Genomic DNA, 12,604 nt, shown 5'->3' on the forward strand with positions numbered 1-12,604 from the left:
TTCCCACCAAAAGCAACCAGTAATTAAAAACAAACTGAAGCATACTTTTGAAAGTGATGATCAGAAAATGTTTTCTTTGCTTAAGGAGTCTAGTCATCTATTTTTTAACCTTACATTTTATGCACTTAGAGATACAGAATCTATTCCGTATATGATTGAGCAACAATGTCTAATACTAAATAAATCCTGTTCCTATCTAACATCTTAAAGCTGTAAAAATTATGCTTAGGTATATGTATTGGCTGACTTTTTCAGGAAGTTTCTCATTGAGTTTTTAAAGAACCCAATTAATTGAGACCTAAAGTAAATTACAGATTGGAATTTCCCATGATTTGAAAAGAAGTGATTACTTTCCTGGGTAGGGTCAACTTTCCCACGATGGTTTGTTGAATGCAAAGTTATCAACTTGGCAACTCAAGGACTTTACTATGTACCTGCTGATACAGAAAAATAAAATGTACTAGAATACAAATTTTTCACTCCCATTGCCTTAATTTCCCCAATTAAAAAAAAAAAATCATCCTTATAATTTTCCTTCAGGAAAATGTATTAAGACTACAAAGGGAGTGATGAAGAGTTAATCCATTGATTTCTGTCTACCCCCTCACCCAAAAAGTAAAAATGTAATTTGCGGTTCCTATTGTCATTGAAGGATTTTTTAATTAGTCAGGCAGGGCAATCATGGTGAAGTCTTTTAGTTTTACCTGATTCCATATGTATTTCCTACTAAGAAAAAACTAGGCCAAAATACTAATAAAGATTTCTCAATGGATGAATCAGCATAGCCAAAACTGGCAAGAAAGGAAACCTTTTGGGTGATTTATCCTCTGTTTATGTTTTTGCTAGTAGCCTCATGCTTTTACAGTTCTCCTTGACACAGGCCATGTGACAGTGGTCTTGCTTCAGTGTTTGGAAGATGGATTTGAAAAAGCCAGAATGTAGATGAACACTGCATCTGCAGCCCTTTCCCCCTAAGTTTTACACTGAGGTACGAAGTGGAGGTATGTCATCCATAGGAATGCCGTCATGTGCGTTTTCTCCGCCTGCTGAAGTAGATGAATCATTTGCAGTTGGGTTGTAATAACTAGAATTCCCAAAACTCACATCATAAGGTTCCGGTGCATTATCTAATCGCAGAACTAAAAAAGCAACACAAAAAATTGTTTTATAGTGACAGTCTGGAATGTACACTCCCGCATCTGCTAGACCATAGGAATTGTTCTGGATGAGCAAATAGTTACATTTTTATGTGATATTTTCAGATACTGGCTTTGAATTTAAATAAGTAGTTATTTATCAAGCCACATTTTTCTTTCTAAAACTAAGAACAGTTTAACTTCCAAAATTTCACTGCTGGTGGTCCAAACATAAAGGAACTGTGGGAGAGATCACAACAGAAGTCTAGCAATATTTGGTATAAGGAAGTATTAACATGTCTCATTGACTTTTGAATCTTGTGAATTCAGAACCATGTCAACAAGTTCAGAATTTTTTTTTTAATTTAGTCATGCTGTGCATTTGTGGGATCCTAGTTCCTGACCAGAGCTAGAACTTGGGCCCACAGCAATGAAAGCATAGAGTCCTAACCACCAGGGAATTCCCAACATGTTCAGAATTTTTACTTCTGGTGTAAAAGTGATTTTTAAAAAATGAAGAGCTTTACTTTTAAAATCAGTGTCATTATTTTAGCAAGTGTCTTAATATCTTTACGGGTGAGCAACGAAGATGAAAAAAAATTATAAAATCTTCTGTTTGCTTCTGATAGATCCAGGTTATCATACACTTAAGGTTTTCTAACTAATAACATGATTAGTGTTTTTTTTTCTTTCCACAAACAACTAATTATTATTTCCTTAATGATCTTGAATTTATTTTTATAAATAACTTGGAATGTTCTGGGCTTCTGAATACTAAAACAGTGACTATTTACTAGCTAGATTAGTCATCTAATTATTCAGCTAGGTAGTGTCAGATCCTACCTAGTCCTTAAGCCTTCTGTTTACAAACTGGGCTCCCAGGAGCCTTAGGGATTTGGAAGGGGTGATACAAAGTTACCTTGAAAAAGTAAAACTATTGTGATTGAATTATTCCATTATGCCTCAATTACAACACCTTGGATTGTATAAAGTTGACAGACTGACCTTTTACATCTGATAACATTTAAAGAAAATATTATGAAGTTAAAAAAAAAGTTTGGAAGCCCCTAAAGCTTGACATCCTGTCCTTCAGTTTGGAAAAGTGCTACTTTTTATTTTCTATGGATTGCTAGAAATCCATAAACAGATTTGAAAAGGCCAGGATGTAGATGAACAGAGTTCAGTTAAATTTACAACTAATGGGTTTGCTTTTGAAAATCAGCAATATATCAGTAATGATCCAAACTTATAAAAATTCAACAAGATTTTATCAATAGGACTCAACAGGGGCATTTAATTATATTTTGATGGTAGCAAGAGTCTACTGGGTAAGCCAAAATTCAGATTTTTTTTTTGTCCTGAAATATTTTTTTAAAAAGAGATGAGTCAAGCTTTTGAAGTGATTTCATTTCTGTTCTAGTTAATACTGATCAAACTCAGTATTTTATTCTTAGCAGACACATTTCTCATTCATAGATGTGGTGCTTTTTTTTCCATCACATGATTGGGAAATTTATGAATTAAGGTATATCTGACTTTATGTACCCAAATATACAACTCTTCAGAAATTCTTTTTTAGAACCTCATCAAGATAATTAATAGAGAGCTATTGTATATATGTAAACTTTGTTGTATATGTGTAAACTTTGGAAGAGCATCCAATTAGAATAAATCATTTTTCAAAATCCTGCTACTAAGAGATCCAACAATGATGGAGAATGGCTCCACAGTTTTTTGCTTACAAATTGGCAATTTTGTTCTTAATATCATACCGTTGTCTTTTCATTGGCTTCTCTGATGGTTCAGATGGTAAAGAAACTGTCTGCTATGCAGGAGACCTGGATTCGATCCTTCCAGGGGGTTGGGAAGATACCCTGGAGGAGGAAATGGCAGCCTATTCCAGTATTCTTGCCACACTCCTGGACAGAGGAGTGTGGGGTGGGCTACATATAGTCTATAAGATTGCAAAGAGTCAGACACGACTGAGTAACTGACACTATTGATAAAATGCTATGTTTTAGGTTCTGGGATTATTACTTAAAACCAATTGTGATGTGATGAGCAACAGTTCCAAATGGTTTTAAAACTTCACTAACAGGCCCATAGTTATTTTGGTTATGTTCTTTGAAAAAGAGAGTAGATCAGAATAAATCTTAAGTCCGTTTCTGTCGTGTGACTCTCTAAATCCCATCTAGATAATGCAGTGAACATTAGCATCTTCACTTAATTAAAACCAGTGTGTACAGGTGAAGTTCTGAAAGTTGTTTTTACCTGGTTCATTTCTGTCGTCATAAAGTCGCCGATGGGAAAATGAATCTGTTTTCCTTTTTCCACATAAAAGGTAGCCAACAAGACTAAGCAATGAAGCACCCAGAATAGCACCTAAAATGGCCCCAAACACTACTCCTGTGTTTCTGTTCTCTAGAGGACAAAGAAAACATAATTTACACATTAGAAGTAGAAAACAATTATTCAAAGAATAGAAATACATGTGGACTTTGTGTAAGCAAAGTTTAACACTTTTTTTTTTAAGGTAATGATATATATATATATATATATATATATATATATATATATATATATATAGTATGTGTGTGTGTGTGTGTGTGTGTGTTTTATAAAATACTGAGTTTTGGGGATATATCAGAAATATATACTTCCTGATAAAACTGTACTTCAAAATTTGAATTATTTTGAAACATTCCTAAGCCTTAGTTTTGTAACTCATTACATATTAACACCAATAGTACTGAAATGCCATGTGCATTCTGCATTAAGATCTAACTTCTATGTTGAATTCTGTATTGTTTTTAATCAACTCTGAATCACTGATGAACTTTAATGATGAGATAGGCTTTGAGTCTGTTTCTATTCAGAAGCAAAAAGCAAATGGGAGTAAGTAGGCGATAGAAATGAATTCAACCCAAATGAAAAGGCATTATGAGATAAATAAATATATTATGATATAGAATATTTTCAAATACAGGAAATATACCAAACAAAACTGGATGTTTTCCGTGCTTTGTACATTTCAAACAAATGTGTAGGTCTGAGTTTCAAGGAATCCAGAATTTCATTCTATCATCCCCTTTAACAAGCACCTTATTTGAAAGCTGTCATCAATAAATCACATAATACTCCCTGAATTCATGCTTAGTGCAATTTATTTTCAGCTTTAAAAAATAATTTCTCAAGAAGCTTATTGATTAGGTAGGCAAAGGTTCTTATAGGGTCTCTAATTCTATATCAGACTCCATTTATACACCAAGAAACATGTTGAAATTCTTTGACAACAGCAGCACAATTTTTTTACTAAGCTGAAAGTGAGGCAAAGTTAAATTTTCTTTTTATTAAAGAACAATGGTAGGATTAAGTACTCAATATTCTCTCTCTCTCTCTCTCTCTCTATATATATATATATATATATATATATATATATATATATATATATATATATATATAGTGTTAGAAAGGCAAAACAGAGCATAGTTTTATACGTATGAATGGAAGGATGTCTTAAAATTATGAAAATATGTGTACACATAATATATTGGTTGCAGTGTTATACTAATCTTGGATTTCAAATTTTAAAACTTTTCTTGTACACTAACAATAGCTTTCAAATAGGAATTTGTATGTATAATTTGTTATTTATATCACTAACATCCGTAGATAGGTTGTATGGAAATCAATTAGTTCATGGAGGGAAAAAAGAGAGTTTTTTTTTTAATTCAGGAAACAAAACCATGGTTATATAATGAATCTTCATTGTATATTAGAAAGCTTTTCTGCTTTATGTTTGAAAACTTGACTAATCCTCAAATGAAACAGAAATGTCCCCATAACACAATTTTCTTGTAATACTCACAGCTAAATTTTATTTTTATGGTGTTCAGTAGGTACCAAACTAAAAATTAAGAAGGGTACCCTATTGAATTTACATTTTTAAAATATCAGTGTTCTAGTCTCCTGTGAATGCTGTATGGTTTCAGATAATTTCCAAATTTATTCATCTCATTCTCTTTCCAAAACCCACATACATATATTTTTAAACTTCAGTTGCATTGTATTCCTAAATGCCTCAGAAATTTCATATAGTCTTTCTGAGATGCAGTAAAATTGTTACAGTATCTTAAAACTGTACCATTACATCAGTTTCAGTTTCTTTTCAACTTAACCTATTTCTTATTTTAACCCACTGTTTCATCACACTTCCATACAGTGATGACTAGTGTCTATTGACTTAAGTCCAAAAATCCCTTGACTATTCACTATGAATATCATGGCTGCTATTGCAAAATGAGAACCACTTGCACTATTGCAGCCTCCTTTTTCTTCTAGAGCGGTGCGTTCCTTAGGTGTAATAACTTATTTGGATATTCAATTTCACACAAAAGGAAAATTAAATCCATTTATATTTACCTTCTTGGGGGTCTGATGTATTTGGAAAGATTTTTGAATGATTGGTGAATTTCAGGGTGGGATGTAAAGTTGTTTCTTGATAGACGGTAAAGCCCTCCACGCTCTCTCTGGTTGTGGTAGACCATCCATCTGTTACCATGGGGGTCACATATATGGTGTTTGGTCCTGAAGGGAGGTTGCTAACTGTAATGGAACTGTTGTCAGGAGCTTTCATGGTATCATTGATGGAAGACTGGGTAAAGTTTTCTGAAGATACAGTAACTGTAGTATTGGGAGGGGCTGAAACTGGCAGAAGACTGTTATCTGCTATGGATGAGTTCCAAGGCAGTTTGGAAACAAAGCTGTGGATTGAGGGAGATCTTGGGGAAGGTGTAGGCAAGAGTCCCGGACTCCTGGAAGAGTTGTCTGTTGACAGATTACTGTAGAAACTTGCTTCATGTGTTTTATTTGATGGATCCTCAAAAGAGAAATTACTTGCCTTGGGATTGGAGGTTTCTCTATTTTCTTTATCTGAGGTTAAATTTGCTTTACTTTCTAAAGGAACAGATTGATTTCCCCTTGTTTTTAAGTCTTCTGCACTGCTTTCTGTTGTGTTTGTTTTTTGACCTTCTTCCCCATGGCTTCCAAACAGTAGTAAACTAGACAAAATTGAAATCAACAGAATTTTGGCTGAAGTCAACATTGTAATCTTCTTTGGTATTAGTGTTAATATGGAGAATCTGAAAGAAAATAATAACAATTTGATTTATTGAACGAAGTATTGAGATTTTTCTTTAATGGATCTACATTTCTAAAATGATTTTAAAAAATATAGAGACATACTACTGAGATGATAATATCATACCCTTTATTCCAAAAGTTTATTTTCTTTGGATTTTATTAAAACAAGAGTCACTAAGTTCTGTTTGACTGAGTTCTGTTTTCTATATAATATTTCTTTCTTTCTTCCTCTAGGGAAATGCCATGCAGAAACTTTTTCAAGCTAGACATTGCCATTTTATTATTTCAAAGATCACTTAGCTTGGGACAAGTTGAAGTACACACACACACACACACACACACACACACAGAGTGTATATGGATTGCTAAGTAATTTTTTTTAATACTGTAAATATAGGGCATATAGAGTTTGCTGATTTCTTTAACCTATTTAAGGAAACTTTTTTTATAAAGATGTAATTTGGAGTGTTTATTATAAAAATTATGTTGTCGATTATACACTAAACATACCACTTTAAAGTGAGTCAGTCAGGAACTCCACTTGAAAGCATTTTATTAGTTCCTAATTTGAGTTACTTGAATTTGAGGTTAACATCCCTTTTTTTACATTATGTTTACTTCATGTTGCCCCTTTTCCAATTAATGCCAAGTTACAGAAAGTCAGAAAAACTCTTAGAATTGGAGATTCTCTCATTGTATTCTTTTATTGTATAAGTGAAGAATCTGATTGGGAGTATGTGTGGAAAAAGGTACCTAACTAGATCATGGCAGTGTTGGAGTTGGAAACCATGGCTCTGACCTCCAATCCAGGCACTTCACATTGCCTCTTAAATGTGGAAGCACCGCAATTCATAGATAGGAGGATATGGGGAGAGGTTTTGAATTTACATTTATATTGCAAATCTGGCTTCTATATGAAAAACATATGAAAAAGAATCATCATATGAAGCAGTTGTTTTATCAAATCATAATAATCATACTACCTTCATAGTGTTCTGCAGACTAAATGAAATGATTTAAGTAGGAGTATTTTAAACCATATCTGGTCTAAAGTAAGCAGTTAGTTAATTTCCATTTATTATTATTAAAATATAACATTATTTCCATAAGTGTCTTACAATTTGTAATAGCAACTCATTAGATCCTCACAATGATCCCTTGAGACAAAAAGAGTAGCTCACCTTATCCTTATTTTGCAGATGAAGAAACTGAGGGTCAGAGTGTCCAGTAATGAAAGCTAGTAAATGAAAAAAGCAGCCCTGAGAGTCAAGTTTGCTGATTCCAACCCAATTAGGTGTTAAAATTTTAAGTATTTCTAATTGAAAAAAATTCTTAAAAGTTAGACTATATTTGTATTTGTGATTATTTTGTTTATTTATATTTCACTTTCTGTGATAATCAAGAAAATTCATTTAGATCATCAAAATTTTTAACATAATTGGAAAACATATTATTAGTATGCAATTATTACATGAGATGGTTTGCATGTTTTCTCATTTAATTCTTAACAAAAACAATCAAACAATAAGGAAGAGGTTATTAATCCTATTTTACAGACAGTTAAAAGGGAATAAAAATTGTAAATAATGTACTCAAAACACATAGCTAGTAGTTGAGAGATAGGGTTAGGATTCAGACCTTGGCATCAAAATCTTGTAACCACTCACCTAATATAATAGAAGCTACAAAGGAATATAGATTGGGTATCAACTGGTTTTTAGAACTTTTCCTACAAGTGTTTTCTTAGCACAGATTATAATAAAGAATAATAAAATAATCCAAATTTTATTTTAACCAGAGATGTTGTTAACCTCACATTTTTAATCACTGGTAAAGTAGTGGCTTCTACCTAACTCTGTGCTGAGTCACTCAGTCATGTTCAGCTCTTTACAACCCCATGGACTGTAGCCTGCCAGGCTCCTCTGTCCACGGAATTCTCCAGGCAAGAATACTGGAGTGGTTGCCCTGCCCTCTTCCAGGGGTCTTCCCAACCGAGGGATTGAACCGAGGTCTCCCGCATTGCAGGCAGATTCTTTACTGTCTGAGCCACTTTCTTCCTTAAGTGCGTCTTAAACATACTAAAGTACACCTTTATCTTAATTTAAGAAATTCCCAACAGTGATCTCCATGGTTTCTAAATAAACACTTTTACCTTGTAATTTACAGATTAACAAAATAAGAATGATTATCCCCAGGACCTGAAGTTCACCAACATTTAATTAAAATATTGCTTCACCTAGCACATTTAAAATGCAATTCAATTTAGTTTAAAAATACTCAAATGGACCTTTTCAGGAACATCTCTTTCCTGTGAACTCTGTCAAGTTCACAGTAAACTTTACAGCCTCTTTCACTGACTCCTGCCACGGATCTGATTTATTTTGCATTGTATTTGGTCACCTGTCTGGTTAGACAGTTTGATTTGCCTTCCCTAAACCTAGGCTATCTGATTATTTTGTCTTCCCAAAGAAGTGGTCACCAGAAGGGACCAAAAAACAGACCATGGCCATTCATCTAATTTTCTCATAATGTCACATAAGGGTTGTTGCAAAGTGCTTTTACTCCCTTCCCGTAATGAGAATCCACATATCAAGAGTCAACAAAGTGAGTTTTGTTGTTCCTGTTTCACTTTGCCTGTAACATGGAACCACCAAGGGGATCGCTCTACCTTTTACACAGCTTTTGATTATAACTTGAAAACCTAAGGTATCAACACCCCTAATGAGCCAAGCAGTCTGTTATGCCTATAATTTATTTCCAGGGAAACAGGAAAAAATAAAGAGTGGGATAAGACAGTACAGTGTGAATGCTATTTGCAATTTATTCAAAAATTAATACACTCGTGGGTAAGGCTTTTGTGAGTATTGATTTGTTCTGTTGTCCCAGAATAGTAACTGGGGACAACTTTGCTTCTGCCCTCTGGCTTCTGAGAGAACCAGGTTGCACCTCCTACTCAGGTCCATGCACCTTAAAGGGACAGAAGCAGCCAGGAATTGAAGCCATCAGCTTTTCAGAACACTGGCACTGGATTTTTGCTGGGGCAAGGACTAAGCAATTTTGGTTAAGTGTGACCCCATTTTTCCCTGGAGTAGGAAACGGCAACCTACTCCAATATTCTCTCCTGAAAAATTCCATGGAAAGAGGAAAGTGGTCTATAACCCACGAGGTCGCAAAGAGTCAGACATGGCTGAGCACAGACCCCATTCTGAATGGAACAATGCCTATTACAAACAGGGAAGATTAATGTTAGTGGTATTGAAACTCCAGAGGACAATAAAAGAAATCTATGTTCTCTACAATTTCTTTCAGCCTCCTTCCTTCTCTAGTTAATATATTTAAACTCTGTTGAATCTTTGCTGTGTAAAGTTATGGTAGGCAATGGACTGCGTGCGCCTGTGTTGCAAGTTCATCAGTCAGCCAGGTGCACAGTGGAGGCGGAGAGAATGTGGGGACAAGAGAAGTGAATTTGGAGAGAGAGAGAAAAAACATAAAACTGGAGAACCAGATAGCATCATTTCTCCTGTTCTTTGCCCCATCTTGCCCTGAGGTAGAAATTCCTCAGAGGAATTTTCAGGATGTAGCCTAGAAACAGAGATCAACTCATTATGAACCTGAAAAACTTCCAAGATTAGAATTATTATAAAGGGAATAGAGACAGAGAGAGAGAGGAGGATTTCCATCCAATTTGTGATACATTAAACAAAGATTCTAAATCTTTCTGAATATATTGAAATGTTTGTATTGTTTCTAAGTGTTAATAACTTTTAAAATATACTTTTGGATAGTGTGAGTTTCACTTTTTTTTTTTTAATAATTCCTCTATCCAAAGAAAATGAACGCTATTTTCTCTTGTCTTTGGTGTTGGCACTAAAAAGTGGTTTCACATTACTGCTTTTGTATAGAGGGTTTCAGGAGGTGGTGATAAGGGAAGAAAAAAAGAAAACTTGTGGCCATTAAGGGAAGCAAATCCACATTCACTGTTCATAAAATTGTTGCCCCTTAATTTTGCAAAGTTATTATTCTGCCCAGCCCTCCTGTTGTAACTGAGTCATTCCTATTTTGCACTGAGCTTTAAAAACAAGGAGGCACCCTGGTTTGTGTCAAGTAGTCAAGCCATGCAAGGGAAGAGTAATGCTAGTTATTGTAAACTAAACCAAAATCAGAAGTTTTAAAGAAAACCATCACTTTAAGCTGCACTGAGAAGATGTATAAAAGCACGTTTCTGTAGTGAAACAAAGAGTGTATTCTGTACTCCTTCTCTGTCAGTTGTTTGAGATCATTCTTGCTGTAGATCTCAGGCTACCAGTTAAGACAGATGAGTTTTGCTTGTCTTAGTCATGAGAAACAGCCTGACATGTCGCTGGTATCCCAGGCAGAACTCACATTTTACTCTGAGTGGCCTTTCCAGTCTTGCATTGTATTTTGCTGTCCCTCAGTGAAAAAGCCACAGTAAATGAAGACATAAGGAATTATGCTTCTAGAGATGCCTCTTTTATGAGAGGGTTTTAAGGGAGAGAAGACTTAACTAGCCAGAAGGTGGGATTCTATTTAGAACCCATATCATTCACTTTATTTGATTTTAAAAGAAAGAAACAAACAGGAAAACATGACTTTCCTTCAGGAAATAATACATTTCAAGAGTTTGAGAACATCATTCTAATTATAAGATGGAGGAATGCATAAGCCCAGAAAAATATATAGAATGTCATACTCCCTGCTAACTCGGGCATTTTCAGTCATAAACTTCAACACTGAAATAATTAGGTGGAAGAGTGTTAAGTTTAGAAAGATTGTGTCTCCAAAAGAAATATTCTGGACCCAAATTCCCGGGTTTTCAGCCTTCTATTGTTTCACTGTTTGTAGAAACACTGTCTATGGATTGGTTAGAAGACAGTGGTAAGCAGTATATCGGCCTCTCTTTAATAAAAGAATCCTTACACAGCCACAAACTGAAAATAATTATAAGAAACTTAATGCCTGTCTTTGATCCATGGGAGGTCTTTTGCAGCAGCAGGTTTAGCCTTTTAGATTTCCACTGAATGCTCTACATGTACGCATACCATGTTAAGTAAAATATATATACATCATTTTGCCAATTTTTGATTAAGAAGATCTTTGGTAAGATATAAAGCTTAATAATTCCTTGCATTAGTAGATTGTTTTCAAAAAGCTGTTGTGTTCTAATACTTCAGCAAAAACCATTGAGCCAAATGCATAATTTAAATCTAAATACTCAGTTTATATTCTCGCAGCCACTTCTGCTTTAAACATTTAGAAACTTTTTACTAAGATCTGACTTAAGGAAATTTGTCCTTGCAATCATGTACATTTGAAGCAAGTTTTTTCTTTAACTCTTCAGCTGGTTTCATCATCTAGAGAATTTGGCAATAATTCTTAAAGTTAACTCACTTAGCATGAATGCTCATTTGGAAGGTAATTACTTGATGAAACAGCTACCTGTCTTCACAAAGGGTCTCTGTAGGTACTTGCCAGAGTGTTCTGCCAAAAGTTCAACTGGCTTTGATTCTCTTTGGTAAATAAGAGAAAGAGAGAGATGAGACCAAAGATCTGATATAATCCAGCATGCACTTACCTTCAGGTCTAGGAGGTGTTCACAAACAGGAACTGAAGTATCACAGCCGTCCTGACCGTAGTGAGTCTGCCATGCATTAGAGAAAGCAGATGGGTTAAGTGTACAGATGTCCCAGTAAGCAGGAGGGTGCCAGAGAAACGAAGTTAGGTAGGGCTGGCTGTATCTTGCTTGTGTAATAGAGCACCCAAGAACCTGACTGACCTGCTTCTCAGCTGTCAGCATGACAGCTCATTCAGGCCTTTAAAAAAAAAAAGAGAGAAAAAGAAAGCCCAACCCTCCAGCTTTCATAGGTTGGTTGCTTTGACTTCGGACAGGCTAGTTCTCTTTTGGGTGTTGGAAAGCAAAGGACGTACATTTTTTGCCCTCAATGAAAAAAAGCGGGACAGGGAGTTTGGTCCTGGTCACTGCTGCATCAGGGATTTCTGACACATGCGGGGTTCCCCCTTTGCAGGTGAGGAAACCACAGTCAGTCAGCCCTGCACCTGTTGCTCAAGCGACCTGTGCCGGCCGCTTGCTGTTCTCCAAACACATAAACAAATCTTTCTTTCCCATTGTGGGGATGCCCGATTTGTGTACTCACAACCTGAATGGAGAAAGTGTTGTCTGCCGTGTACTGAAACTGAATCTGTAGAAAGTCACACTTGAGACAGTGGGTTACTGTGCATCAGACCCTTGAGAAAGCTGTAATATATTAAGTTAGAAATCAGCACCAGGACTGAGGTGGGGTTTCTTG

The 12,604-nt window shown here is 35.2% G+C and overlaps 2 protein-coding genes across 5 annotated transcripts in view; one reads left to right on the forward strand and one right to left on the reverse strand.

Annotated features, from left to right (window-relative positions):
• The window catches only part of ANO3 (anoctamin 3), a 426,465-nt gene that overhangs the window by 346,955 nt on the left and 66,906 nt on the right, over positions 1–12,604 (forward strand). The window lies entirely within an intron of this gene.
• MUC15 (mucin 15, cell surface associated) lies at positions 505–12,118 on the reverse strand. Of its 2 annotated transcripts, XM_070472966.1 has the most exons (5): positions 11,872–12,118; positions 7,460–7,515; positions 5,559–6,277; positions 3,408–3,557; positions 505–1,139 (listed from the first exon to the last, which is right to left on the reverse strand). In XM_070472966.1, exons 1-5 carry the CDS (start codon positions 12,091–12,093, stop codon positions 979–981), a joined length of 1,308 nt encoding a protein of 435 aa, XP_070329067.1. In that variant the 5' UTR covers positions 12,094–12,118; the 3' UTR covers positions 505–978. The 2 variants fall into 2 exon arrangements, with proteins under 2 accessions (XP_070329067.1, XP_020737514.2); XM_020881855.2 differs by lacking the exon at positions 7,460–7,515 and having other exon boundaries at positions 11,872–11,960.

This window comes from Odocoileus virginianus, chromosome 10 (genome assembly GCF_023699985.2).
Source record: "Odocoileus virginianus isolate 20LAN1187 ecotype Illinois chromosome 10, Ovbor_1.2, whole genome shotgun sequence".
NCBI lineage: Eukaryota > Metazoa > Chordata > Mammalia > Artiodactyla > Cervidae > Odocoileus > Odocoileus virginianus.